A 15,595-nucleotide genomic window follows, 5' to 3' on the forward strand; every position below is an offset into this window, starting at 1 on the left:
ATGTTTCTGGGGAAGCGAAGTTTAGCCTAAACAATAACAACTAATAAACTGTCCTTACTACCTCTTGTTTGTTTCATTACCTGCTTTTGCCCTTTTCATTATTAAGATAAATAATTCTAAATGCATCGTATGGTTATCTCTATGGGAGGCCTAGTTTAGCTCGCTCGTAAGGTTCGAGGCATTTTTTTCTGAACTGGTTCACCGCGAATGTCCTCGATAGTACTTGAATTCAGTAGGTTTCTTAATTAAAAGTATGAAGCCGACTTTATTAAATTGCCGTTATTGAGCAGAAATAGTAAATTTATGTTGCCTTTATCGTACCTAGTGGTGCTTCAGAGTTCAGAACGGCTTATTGAGCGCCAAGCCAAATAACCACCTTGTTCACTGATAATTAAAATATATACCTTGTGGAGACTGCCTCGCGGTTGCCTTCCCGATGATTTATTGATTGTAGTCACGCCTGGAGTAATTTAATAACATTTGGTTACGAACATTGTTTACCCACGTGTATCCTCATTATTTCTAATACTCCGGTCGCGGATTTATTAAAACCGCTCTGACGCGGTACATAATTTTAATTGGGTGTTGTGTTATCCAGCTTGTATTAATAGCAACGAGTTCATTTATTTAACACCGCTCTATAGGCATTTCATTTTTGCAAACGACCAAAAAAAAGTTTTTAGAATGCATTAAATGCACTATTTAGATTTTTTTCTCAAATTAATATTTATGAGTGGTATTTATTAATCTATGTTAAAAGGCGAGTGGTGTGGTTAATTTTGAGACCAGCGGTTGATGAGTAAAAGGTACCCTTGGAGGGTAAACTTAGACTAATTTATTCTATAGGTATGAATTAATACTTTATATACAGTGTGGTAACATTCTAAATCTACTCCGATCTTAACCAGATCATCGCGTGCGCTAACCTCTTCCAAGTTATAGTCAACGCGCTGATAACATTTTGCTCACCGGCATAGTACCCCTCTTAATCATCCGGTACGGTTGGCAACCACTTTCTTCGCTGAATGTTATGTATGTTGCTCATATTCTCATAATATTGACCCACCACTCTTACCACTAGTGGTGGTCGTAGATTCAACGAATTAGTTCATTCAACTGTTGATCACCCGTTCAACGAACAGGACGATTCGTGCGACTGATTTAACTAGTTGATGACACTAAATAAAACACAAAACAATATAAAACTCTTATCTAACGTGAACCAGTAAAGTCAATATTTGAGTAAACCCACTATTGGGTCAAGACGTTGACGATGAGCATTTCGTTGAATTTTCGAGCGAGTGCGATATAACGATTAGGTTGTTGCTAAGAGAAAACGCGATAGAGAGTTCGGTGTGCCCGCAATGTTGAATCAAAAAACTAGTCGAAGAAATCAACCAATCAACGTGTCAACGTGTGCACTACTTACTGGTTTATAAGGTCAACGAAGTGACAAATCAATGTTTTTTTAACTGGTTAACGGCTTCAACGTTATCGTTTGGATTTTTTGAAGTTATAACTACAGTACCTATATCTCTCATTTTTACCACCACACACCGCGCACTTCCACTTACAACCTTATTACTTATGACTTAGGTACCTAACGGTTAACTTAGGTTCATAAGGTACTAGAGCTGTTGTTGCCTACGACTTCGTCTGCGTGGATTTATTTGTCGAAACACACTTTCAAACCCTTTTTAACCCTATATTAGGGCCTATCAAAAGCACTAAAATAAGTTTTCGTACTTTGTAATATTTTCTTTTGCTACAAATTTTGTCCCTACTCAAATCGTTCCCTTTACAAACTTTCAACCCCGTTTTTACCCTATCAGGGGATGAATTTTCAAAAACACTAAAATTACTTTTTTCGTATTTTATGAAAATGTTATATTATATTACGAAGTTTCAAGTCCTGAACTTAATATAAAACTTGATCCCCATACAAGCTTTCATACCCTTTTTAACTCCCCCTAGGGTATAAATTTCAAAACACTGAAATTACTTTTCGCCTATATTATAATATTTATTACCTTTTCACGAAGTTTCAAGTTCCTAGCTTAATATAAAACTTTTTTTTGACGCAGGGCTGGGGTAAATACATTTTCACATCACCTATTCGAAAAAGGGCTTTTTCTTCCCTGCTAGGAGGGATCAAAGTGGTACTTTTCTGTTCTAGGACATGTTTTGTTTTTCTTTTTTGCATAGTATTTTTTAGGTCAAATAATATTTGGGAACATAATAATTTCCTTATAATTATGTGATGTGAAAAACAGTATGTGTCACATGGTAGCAAAGTTTATTCCACCTTGGGCGTTAACACTTGAATCCTTCACTACGCTCAGGATTCTATTTTAGAATCCCTCGCTACGCTCATGATTCAATTATAGAATCCTTAGCTTCGTTCAGGATTTAATGTACGCCCTCGCCTTAAATATGTCATTTTGCTCCCTTGTGACAATCTACTATTACGTATCTTACCCCCGGGCTGCGAAAGCCCGTCGGGGATGGGGTGGTATGTGGGACTCGCTCCTCTCGTAACTGCCTCTGCTAGGCAGAGGCAGGGGAGGAGAATACCCACTAGCTTCACCTGCGACGTTACCCTCTTTGCGGTTTTAGGGGAGCACCGTGAGATCACTAATATTCTACCATGATGCTCCCCCCAATCCCCAACCGGTTAAACCTGGAGTTACGATGGTTACCAGTACAATTTGGCACTGGGTTAACGGTTCAACCGCTTAACCTCGGGTTAGTTCCAAAAATGCTGAAATTAATTTTCTTTTCTTTTAATACCTGTTCACGAATTTTCAAGTTCCTAGCTTAAAAAAAACTTGATAGTAAATAAGTCTATATATATATATATGGTCGTAAAGATGATACAATCATGTTTATGTGATGTACAGTCTAATTTCACGAATTTTAGAATGAATACCTGTATAAAAATAGCCAAATGGTAGATTTTTTACAGCTAGTGTATAATTATTACATGCAATAAGTAATGCCACTTTTAGGTCTGATACCTACATAGTTAAACTTAATACTCCTACTTCCGACTGATTGAGTAGATACGAGTAAGTAAGTGTCACGAGGTAAAAGTAACGTGGAGAAAGGATTTGGTTATACGGAAAAATCTGATCTTAACTAGTGACGTCTGAAACGACTAAAACCTACACGCGAAATATTTTAGTTTAGTTTAGGCGTTCGTTCCTTAAATATTTAGTAATTTAAGCTCAAAACCTTATTTTAACCTCAATGTCCTCAAACGAATTCAGTGTGATATGGATAAAATATCATCAGGCTGTCGTCAAAATTAGTAATCTTGCCTGCTATTTGCAGGTTTTTTGTACTTTTTAGAGTTGAATGCATCATACCTACCTACAAGTATATCTTTGAAACTAGAATGCTCGCATACTTTTCTTTGTATTAATCTGCTGAATCGGGCTCCATGCCTTTGTCGTATCCGCCTGCTTAGCTCTTCTGGAAAAAATTTAAAAGTTTATTTGCACCTCGTTCCCTAGAGTTAGAATGTTTTTCTTCCTTGGTGCTCTAACTGAGCACTCACAGAAAAAAAATACTGTGCACAAACAACTACAGGATGCCCAAAAACGTTGATAAAGAATTATTAGGAATATTTTTCTTACCCTACACGTATTTTACAAAATTTCATTAAAATTTTAAACTGAAATCATTACTCAAAAATATTTTTCTTTAGCTTTGATGCAGAAACTTTTGTGCATCAAAATTATCCACGATATGCCGAAGTATTTTTTTGAAGTAAAAGTTCTTTAGGCGCGACTAGAGGGTAACTCAGATTTTTTTTCTGACGGAAGTAACGCTTAGTACCGACACACGCACAATAGGACACACGTTAAAATACCAACATAGCGATAAACGTCATCATCAAAGAAGTTTTACTTCAATCGCGCGTAAAGATTACACGCACACACTTTTTTTTACTTTTTTTGGGCTACCTGTATTTGTAACGTACCTAATTTTGAAACAAAAATGAAAACGAAAAAAGCGTAGTTAATGTTTAGGCTGCATTATAGTCACCTTACCCAGCAATTTTTGATGCGGGTCAAATAAGTAAGCTCGACTAAAAGTTGCCACACAGTAGTTATAAATAATTACTTCAATAACCTAATTGCCTCATCGCAAAAGGCGCGGTTCATTAATTCGCGCCGTGTGGCGTGCTGAGTGATTGATCTATGACATAATGTGGTAACACATTATAGGTACATACAGACTGGAATAGCGAAAAGACAGGTAAATAGGTACCGAAATGTACAAAGACTAACGAATTTTTATTCATATATTATGAGTTTCGTATTAAGTTTTCATTTACACGAAAGGGGGTATGTTAATATAAAATTAACGAGTTTCAATCTTAACGAAACTAAAGGTTAACCCACAAATCGGGTGTAGCAAAGGATAACCAGGACTTAATAAAAAATTCTTCGGTGTGAGGTCAAATTGGCACTTCTTTTTTATGATTGTATCTTACAGAATACGTCAAAATAAGCAAGTTTTTCTTGAAAAACTTGCCTAAAATTTAAAAATACCGAGATGTTGCACTCCAAAATTTGAAGATTTTGAAGGACTTTGAAAAAAAAGTTGTTGCGAAGTCATACTGACACTAGCTTTTTATGATTATATCATATAGAGTACGTTAAAATAAGCATGCACCAAAATCTCAAGGTCACGAAAATGTCAAGGTCACCAGAATCTTAAGGTATCCAAAATGTCAAGGTCACCTAAAACCGATCCATGTGGTCTTGTCTGTCCTACCCCTAGAGAGCAATTCCAAAAACGGAGGTGCGGAGGGAGAGCTGCAGTCCTCGTCCGCCGTAACCATGCTCTGTCACGCGAGGGCGGAAGGGCTGCCCTTCCGCAGCGCCGGAGCCACCCAGATCCCACAGCTTCACCTCCCCCCCTCACCCCCTCACCTCCCTCCTGGTTCCGCCCCCTTGGTTAATTTGCATTTTTCGTAGAATTTTTTTCTCGTCGAAAGTCTTTTCTCCTTGTTTACCCTTTGGTACACTTTGACCAATAGTATGACTGATTGTTTAACCAAACATCACCCATCACCAAAAAGCGGATGGTAAATATTTAATAGTAGTTCGCGGTACACGAGTAAACAGGTACTAAGAGATACTATTTTTTATAAAAATATTGTATTCAAATTCAAACCCACAGCCTCCGCATGCTTAAAATTGCTAATCTGATAAATACAACGTAAACACATTTCTATTAATATTCCAAAAGCATTATTTTCTTCTAGTTGCATTTGTGGATAGGTACCTATTGGTTAGATTAAATTTGTCTTAGGTGAAATATAAACGAATTTAAAAAATCAGAAGAGAGGTTTTTACTTATAGAGATAGATTAAGATTTATTTATTTCATAATACAGATTACATTATAAATTGCATGCATGTCAATTTACAAGAATTCATATTATGATCGTCAAAACAGATGTTTGATATGAAGAACATATTCAATAAAATATCAATTCAAAAATTAAATAATTACAGGATACAGGTAGGTATTTCAAAATAATTTCAAGATGTATCTCCTGTAGAGGATCGTCAAAATCTATACATCGTTCATAAATTCACTCACAGAATACAACGGTCTATCCAAAAAAAGATCTCTTTATCGGCGTTTGAATGTTTGTGTGTGAGACATGCTCTAGGTATAAGAAACAAGAGGATTTTTTCTTTATTAAAGAAGAAACATATTTTCGTCCGATGTCACAAGTCATGATTGCCAAAAAACACGGTTAACTCACGTAATTTTAGTCACTCGCGAGACATGTTTAGGAGAGCCTAGGTCTCCAATTTCAAGCACTAAGTGCATGTGAGTAGCGTTCACTTTGGCCGCGCCATAAGTTGTTGTATGTTAAGTTAATATGACTCACGACAGTTTGAATTCGAAGTCATGATTGGCTCAAAATAGTTATTTGTTATACATGGGTGCAAAGTTGTATTTCAAGACACGAGAAGTAAATTAGTTACAACAACAAACATTTGCACCCATGTGTAACACAAAACTTTTCACCTCACTATAGCGAGGAAAGTGCAACATCCACAGGCGTTAGATCATCTTCATCACTGGAATCACAATTTTTTTTTCCGATATCATAAGTATAACAGAAAACTCTGGAAGTTGTGTATTTTTACGTGAATCGGAGTCGGTGAAAAAAGTTTTAAAGTAAAATGTTTGTTGACAATGTTGACATTTCTGACGATGCGTTTTGAAATTGCATCGAGTCAACTTGTGCGAGTTGTGCGTTCAGAATTATATTCAACATCATTGTAAAAAAAACGAACGTTTCTTATGGAATTTTAAGGACTTAAAATCATTACATAAAGCTAAATTTGGTATTTTTTGTTAAATTCTCAAACCATTTATTTATGATAATTAACATCGAACGAACTATTACTATGAGCGTTTTACGTTTTGTTATCTGTCAAAAGCTACTTAAACACGCTCCATTCAAGTTCATATTACTTTCCCTACTAGTGGATAAAATGCATTTTTACCCGCTTGTTTTAAAGGATAAAAGACGGCTGTCCGAGCTTGTGAGGGGAATATGTATTAATCATTTGCTTTTGTGCTAAACTTAAAATACAAGACACGTCGTTTTCATACATGGATAGTTACGTAAAGAAATAATAAAAATAACCGTATGAATACCTATGATAAATTACATTTGAGTCATTTTGAATTCTATATTACTTTAATCAGACGTGGCATGGCGCTGCATGTCGCATCGCTATAGATAGATAGAGAGCGGTTGTTTTCCGACCACACCGCGCTTGGACATAGCTAAGTAGGGGAAAATCTTTGTGTAGGTAGTTTAATTTGTACCTATAGTTACCACGTACACAGTTTAATGCACTAGGTACCTATAAAATTCCGGCCGCCATTATATTAAATTTGATTATGCGAAACTGCTACATGTGGGAAGAATCCAACTAGCGGCGATAAAACGAGAAGCGATCAACTATCTGTAAGATAAACGCACTTTCTTGCAAGAGAAAATCATTCTCTCGCGCGAGAAACGTGCTTGGGGAGGACAAAATATATAGTAGTTGAGATGCATATGTCAATCGCTGATTATCGGCTGTTCAGACTACGCCAGTGAGATGGGTAATCACACGAATCTGATTCCATTTCGCGAGCACAAATCAATCACGCATGAGCTGCTCTCAAGATTGTATCAAAACAACTCGGAAATCGGAACAGATTGTTTAATCAGAATCGGTTTTCTGGTAAAATACTCCATTACTACCTTGTCTGCGACCTAAAGAAAGCCCGAGAGAGCAAAGTACGAAGTCAAACAAGAAAAACGCTACATCACATCAAAATCGATGTATCCATTCGGGTGCATACAGGGTGGCTAAAATATAAGCACGAACGTGCCCGTGAACGTGTTAGATACACGAACGAGATCGAATTGTCATTAATTTTGAAATTCGAATCATCCTTCGTCTTTATTTCTCTTCTTCTTTTTGTCTTACAAAGCCTTAACCGTTAAGACTTTTTGTTAGAGTATCAAAGTGTGTACAATTATAATTATAATACTAACCTGCGATATTGAAGCTGCAGATTAACAAAGTCCACAGGGAAAGAGCTCTCGCTGGGCTTGACCGAAACCACTCCATCCTCCAGCAAACAGTTTTTAAAATAATTAATCAGACACTTTCCAAAATCGGTGAGATTACATTTTCACTGGGATTGTTTGCGCGTCCTCGCCTCCCTGAAACAACGGAGTCAAATTGATAATTTGCTCGAATTCTTCCTGGGTAGCTACCCAAGTTTAGTAGCTACTAAACTTTGGAATAACAGAGGCTATTTACTTCCATAATTGACGACTTGAATGTAATTTTAAAACATAACATTGTTTATTTATTTGAAGTAGGTTTAAAGGGGAACCTTAGAAACAGCTGTTTAAACATGTTATCAACATTAAGGTTCACATTATTTATGTGTGTGTGTATGTGTGTTTGCGTAAGAATATTTCTAATATATTTGCGTGTCGTTAGTAGATACCAAAGATAGGTTAAAAAAAAACTGAACTACAAATAAACATAATATTTAATTTTAAATTAGTAAAATAATATTTCAAAACTTATCAAATAACTCAAATGCCTAATACGTTTAATTTATTAATAGTACGTTTTAACATAACATACAACCTATTAGGTACTTATTAATTAAGGAAACTGATGTACGAAGTGAGCACTCGAAGTTTATTACTCTTTATGTTTTCGGAATAAACAAATCTTCAGAAGATTCTTTTATACATGATGCAACAAAAAAAAAATATCTATTTAACATGCTCGCGAATTTAGTCCCAGCCCAAAGCAACATTCCCTTTCTGTTGTCTTTATTTCACTACTTGTTATTTATCTTACACTTTAAATTTCATAGATTAATCAACGTAGTTCAGTTATTTGTTTGGTAAATTTCCAAACTGTACTAAGTCAATTTGCTTGGCATGGCATTAATATTCAAGCTAAATAGGTATTAACTCGACAATGTTAAAGAGATTATACGAGGACCATTGAATGTCATATAATATTACGTTTTATTAATTTTTTTAGGTTTTAGCTAGTTTGAATTTTAGGTTACATTTTATTGTATTTTTTTTATTAATTATCTTTTTGGTTTTAATAAATTACTCATATTATGTCAGCTAACACTATCTTATAATTAATTATTATATTTGATAACATTTTTATCATAAATCAGTTTTGGAATTACTATGTAGGTATTATTAATTAGTGTAATCAAGATCTAATAACCTTATATTATATTATATTAATTATAACTTTATCGATAAAATGTCGTAGGCATACAATATAATATCTTATAAAATAGTTTTTTCGTTTTTTTGTTTATTTAGGCACTGTGAAGATAGTACCTTAATAGTAGCGGATGAAACAACGTGCCAAAAGTATCTACCGCCCTGGATCCCTTTTCCGCATAAATCACTACATAGTATAAAACAAAGTCGCTCCCTGCTGTCTGTCTGTCCCTATGTATGCTTAGCGCTTTAAAACTACGCAACGGATTTTGATGCGGTTTTTTTTTTTAAATAGATAGAGTGATTCAAGAGCAAGGTTTATAATATAAACCTTCCTCTTAAATCACTCTACATATTATTTATAATACATCAGCATTGCACCCGTGCGAAGGTGGGGCGGATCGCTAGTATATTATTTACTCGTATCTACAGTTCGCATTCCAAAGTATAGTTAGTTAAGCTGTTAGAGAATGGTAGATTATTTTGACGTGTAGTCTGATCTGCTATCTTTGATGCTGACTGTAGTAACCACCTTCTTAACTCATCTTCCAGGAGTAAAGCCAAATAAATAATTTATATCTAACCTTTTCTTACTTAAACTGGTATCATCATCATCATCATCATCATAACATCAACAAAAAAGGCGTATACTTCTGGATAAAGCTTTCCCGCAAGGGTCTTCGTAACGACCAGTCACTGCCTTGTTATCCCTAACTTTTAGTAACTGCAAACAGTGGATTTCGAGATAAACACAATAGTTATTTGTGCAACAAGAGAGGAAAGTTGGTTTTTCTTGCGAGTATTTATTTTGAGTCCCGAGAAAGCGAAAGATTCTAAGGTAGAATCTTGAGCGTAGCGAGGAACTCAAAAACACGAGATGTAAAATAACTTTGCTCTCGTGTTGCACACATAATTTTTCACCTCAGTAGTGAGAACATATTAAAGGTTAAAATGTATTTCGAATTACACAGAATAAACAGAAAAAAAAGTATTATAATATGTACGATACGATAAGATACGATACGATACGAGACGAGACCGGACCGGACCGGACCGGACCGGCCCGACCGGACCGGACCGGACCGGACCATACCGTACCGGACCGTACCGGACCGGACCGTACCGTACCGTACCGTACCATAAAAAAAATGTAATAAAAGTATGAAGTTCATGGCCTTCACTAAATTAAAAAGCTACATTGTTTCAATCCCTGGAGTGAGGAAAGTCGCACTTTCCTCACTCCAGGAAGTGACGAAAGTAGGCTTGTTCGAGCTGCTGAGGTGAAAAATAAATATTATAGGACATTCTTACACAGATTGACTAAGTCTCACGGTAAGCCCAAGGAGGCTTGTGTTATGGGTACTCAGACAACGATATATATAATATACAAATACTTAAATACATAGAAAACACCCATGACTCAGGAACAAATATCTGTGCTCATCATACAAATAAATGCCCTTACCGGGATTCGAACCCAGGACCATCGGCTTCACAGGCAGGGTCACTACGCACGAGGCCAGACCGGTCGTCTAAATAAAACGTCGTCGTCGTCGTAGTCGGTGGTATCTAAATACAACGCAAATTTGATCAGCTGTTTTCAAAAGCACTAACAAGACGGTATTTTTAAATTCTTACGTGCACTCGGGCCTTCAAGAGTTTGAGACACTCAGCCGACCTCTTATAACTTTCACCAAAGCATTATAGAAGATGTTAAAAATTCAACAAAATGCTGGACCCCACAACTGCGGCCCCCCAGGGTACACTTAGCGCGGAGCCAAAGTGATGTAATGAAAATACTTAATCAGGAAACAACAGCTTAAGGATATTTTGGCTAGTTTCCTAAATAATGAAAGTACTGTAAATAAACTGGGCGATATGCAATTTGCTTACAAAAGAAGCTTGTAATAATTAATTATCAAACGAACGAATTTAAAAAACAAGTTCACGCTGTCCCTCTCTCGCTATTATATCCCTCAAACTGTATAAATGTTACTTATTTTTTTAAATACCTTTCAGCTACTTTAAAATAAATATTTCCGGTCCCATAACATGTAGCGGTCTCTGAGACCTCAGGTAGGTAGTTGTGTGATAAAAATAGGACGTAGGTAGTTAAGGGTTTATTTTAAAACTATTAAGCGTTATACTCGACAAAAATTATGACGTGATGTTTATGTCCATAAATTATATGGATTTCAATTTCTGACTATCGAAATTCGCAAAAATAAGTTTATGGGAAGGGACCCCGTGGTTGATATACTTGATATACATCGAATTGTGTCAAAATATTTTCAATAATGTAAATTTCCAAAGAGAAAAATGAGGACTACGTTTGTATGGAAAGGCGGTTTCGGGGCGGTCGTCCACTTTCGTTTTAAGATAGGTAAGGATAGGTCTCAATAAAGTTACCTATTAAGTGATTTATTAATTGTCAATTTTACATTAAAAAACTAGATTCAAATATCTAAGTAAAAGTTAAAGTTAAGGAAAAAATCAATTTTTACATACCTCAGCACCCGAAGAATCGTGCAAACGCAGAAATGCATCGCAAGTTTTATGCGGCGAACTGAATTTCAAAGACAAATAATTGCATTGGAATTTCTAGAGGGAATACGGAATTTAATGCTTGCCTCGCAAAAATAACGAAGACGACAAATTTACGAACAATGGAAATTCGAATATAATGTTCTGCAAACTGAATTTTGCGCAAATGCTTTGTGAAGACCGCAGGACCGTGGAATAATTAGAAGTATGTATGTATAGTAAAACAAGATCGTGAAGTATCAAAATTAAATTGTTTTTGATTATGACGGGCACTACAGAAATAGGTATATTTAATTCTTCATTCAAAGACTTATTACAAAAAAAACGGATGTTGCTTCTATAAATGAATTTTATCTTAACAGCCACCTACATTAAAATACGTTGTAGCAAACCTTTTTCTCAGATAGCAAACACGGAGAGCTTTTCATTCTTTCCCTCTGGTTATCTCCAAGTAGAATCTCTTTATAGGTGAAAGCTATCTATGCATTTAATCCACTTTCTTTTTTTTATCTTAAGACACGAAAAAAGGGCAGGAACGTTTGGTTTTTATCCGATGAGAATGACCTTTGCGTCGGAATCCTACACCTATTTTTAGGTGTCGAGTGAAATTATTTTTGTTATTTCAAATGGAGGGATGTAAGTTAATATTCCTTTTGGTAATCCGTCTAACTGAGATAAGTAAGTGTAAGGCAAGAAGGGTTCCGTTTTAAGTCTTGGGGCACGGTAGTGCCCCCGCCAAGTCGAGCAAAACAAAGAGGCACGGCCGTACCATCCTTTTCTCGAAGCCACTGAGGCCATTTTCAACGTTCTGTAATTTTGTGATAGCTAAAGCTAGAACCCTGAATGTTCAGTGACGTATAGAGAATAACATGATTTAGATATATTATAATATAGATAAAATATTCTCAATAACATGTAATTAAGTTACTTAGTTTTGTTACTGACACACTCACTCACGATCATCATAATTCTAAGGTACTTCTAGCAAACCCACAAGCTCCAAATTTGAAACGTAATTAGTTTTTAGCGTATTAAGCCAATAAAAACTTAAAAATACTGCAATATCAGTCACGTTTTAAAGATTTAATAACTGGACCAGTAAGTTTGTAATCCTATATAAAAATATGTGTATAATTATGATATATGTGTATACATAGTATGAGTATGGTATGTGTGTACACGAAAAGAAGGACTGCCTACAAAAAGAGATGATATTCCATCAAAAACATTACATGTAAAAAGATGCAAGTCTCGCAACCCAGTTCTTCTACTACAATTTTTTTTTTTTGAGATGTAATGTGATACCAAGTCGGTTATTTTAGTCAGTGCCAGAGGGTGTTAAAACCGTATACTTACCTTTATTTTTTGAATACATGTAATGACACCATAAAATGATCATCCAAACCAGCTTAACATGACCTCAGTAAAAGTTGCACAGGTTTCGAAGTATTAATTAGTTATATTATAACCGATTTAGGTTTTCATTGATTTTGCTCTTTTTTATCACTGACCGTTGAGTGACGGTGCCAGTATTCACTTGGAAAGCCCTCAAAGTAAATTTAAAAGTTAAGATTGACGAGGTATGCAGGCTGTTTTTTTTTTCATTTAATTTCTACTACTAGATTTATGTAACAAACTGAACCACGTCCACGATTAAAGAATGGCTGACCCCATAGCCTGAGTCTTGCGTCACATACATAGGTATTGTAATTTTCAATAAACTTGACTTATTTCAATCATCATGTATGTATTTAAGTATAAATTGTATAATTACCAAATGAATAAATATTATCTTATCTTATCTCTTATAACGTGTTTCAATTGCCCCGTCGTAGGACGAAGATAAGATAATAGATGCTGATAAGCAATAATGTGTCAACCCACAAAAACTTGAAAATGAGATAATAATGCCTTAAAAACGGTTAACTCATTATTGTGGAATTTTCATTAATTCTGTTTTACCAGAAGCGCTATGAAGGTAAATATTCTAAGAACAAATTAAATTATTTTCTATGAAATTTTATTTATGATTTTTAGTTTTTTATATCACTTTAAGGTAAATATTGCTAAAAATTGTGTTTATAAGAAGTAATTTTACGAATTTAGTGCACAAATCTGTTAATTGTTGCAGTTTTCAAGAGGTAATACTAATGCTAATCGAAATAAGGTATTTATAAAGCGTAATCACACAAGTTTTTAAGCGTTTTATCTTTCAGATAAGTTTGCCGAAATAAATTAAACAAAATCGTACAATGCTGTAGTTATTCTTAGGAATTAATTTTAAATGTCAAGTTCAATCATTTGAATGTATGCACATTTGTAAAATAATGTTATTTTTATAATTATAATGATTTTAAATAACTTGTTACAGTTGAATCATTCTTACAAATCGAAAAATTATCATATCAATGCAATATTAAATACTAACTTAGTATAAGTTATACTCATACTAAGTTAGTATTTAACAACAACATGTTATGTGTCATAACATGTTGATTATAAGTTCAAAGGAAGATTTACATAATAAGTAAAACTGTGTTAACTATAATGACACAATCTTGAGAAAGTTTCACGCCATCATGCAATTCGCAATAAACAAAAAGGGGATTATTGCCACAAATTTAAATTTGTTTCGAAAATTATTATTATAAATCATTAGTATTTATTGTATTTAAACTGACAAATACAACAGTTTGAACAAAATCTTTAGTATTTAGAACAAACACTCAAAAACCACGAAAAAATCTTAAGACGCCATTTTCTCAAAAGAGTACTTATGTTGGTTAACACATTATTACTTATCAGCATCCAAATTATTTGCACATAGTTTCGACGTTTTATGCGTGTTACAATTTCAATTATTAATAAAATAATTAGTTCGTATTCCATGTATTCCATTACTAAAAGTATCTTGTGGCTGTATCTTGATAACTATTTAGACTATAATTTTAGAGCATTTTATTGCATATTATGTATTATTTTTAAAGCGCCCTTAGTTATTTTTGTCGAGCCACACGTCTTTAGTGGGAAAACTTATAAAAATAACTTATAAATTTACTTTTGATAAAACAGTAAATTTATTCAATAAGGTAAAATTTTATTATCTTTTCTTTCAAACCAATTGAATCTTTTACTAAGGTAGTTACTAAGCAGCAACACACAATATAACTAATCATCGAGAGTCCCTATTATCTTGCATTTAAGGTACCAACAATACGAGTATCTGCCCACGTAAGGCAAATAAATATTAATTTCAATATTTTGTGTTTAATGAATTCATATGCGTTTATATCAAAACAGCACGTTTATTTTATTATCCATATAATGAGATCATGGCGGAAGCATAATAACTAAAAATATTACCCAATTTCTGAATGAAATATCCATCTACGAGTATATAAAATGCGCGATTAACACGGCGCAACGTAATTGAGTTTCAGAAAACGCACATGTTTATGTGTAGAGCATCCTAAAAAAAGGTACAAGCCGTTACATCAAAATAGAAATGCCGGTTACTTACCGGTTCACCAGTAATTTATATTCCCCGCCAAGACGAGCAAAGCGAAGCGCAAGGGCACTACCTATCTTTTCTCGAAGCGCTTCGTCGTTGTTGAACTTTGGTTCAGATTAACCAGATAAACAAAATTCTCGGGATATGATGTCAATAGTGGACTTATTAAGCATAAAAAATTTCAATTGCATAGCTCTTATACTTTGGATTTTATTCATATCTAGAAAACCCCGTTTTCGTCACTCACTCACTCACTGATGATCATCAAAACCTTTACTGTAATACTTTCTGATGTCCTAGGAAGCTGAAATATGGTATGTAAGATAGTCTCAGGACACAAACTACAAAAAAAATGCCTCTAAGGGGGTGAAAAGGGGGGGGGGTGGAATTTTGTATAGGAAATCAATAACCGCTGAACCGATTCAGTTAAAATTTGGTATGTGGATAGTTTTTGTTATGGGAAAGGATATAGAATAGTTTTCAACCCCGAAATCACCCCGTAAGGGTGAAAAGGGGGTGGAAAAGGGCGTTAGGGGAAAGAGGGGGTTCAAATTTGTATGGAGAATCAGTAAAAAGCCGATTGTATAAAAGATGCACCAAAATACGTATTTCAGGATTTTTAATAGTTATTAACTCCCTAACACTTTAAATTAGGAGATGGAAGATTGTCATAAGCAAATTACAAAAAGAAGTAAAATCCCATCAAAAACATTTTCATGTAAAATGTTG

The 15,595-nt window shown here is 34.6% G+C and overlaps 1 protein-coding gene across 2 annotated transcripts in view; it reads right to left on the reverse strand.

The window, feature by feature from the left end:
• The window catches only part of LOC134741654 (hemicentin-2-like), a 241,468-nt gene that overhangs the window by 144,998 nt on the left and 80,875 nt on the right, over positions 1–15,595 (reverse strand). For both annotated transcript variants that reach the window (XM_063674514.1, XM_063674513.1), the window contains one exon: positions 7,591–7,761. In XM_063674514.1, coding sequence (XP_063530584.1) covers positions 7,591–7,666 — 76 coding nt within the window. In that variant the 5' untranslated portion in view covers positions 7,667–7,761. The remainder of the gene's footprint in view (positions 1–7,590; positions 7,762–15,595) is intronic.

This window comes from Cydia strobilella, chromosome 5 (genome assembly GCF_947568885.1).
Source record: "Cydia strobilella chromosome 5, ilCydStro3.1, whole genome shotgun sequence".
Taxonomy (NCBI): Eukaryota; Metazoa; Arthropoda; class Insecta; order Lepidoptera; family Tortricidae; genus Cydia; species Cydia strobilella.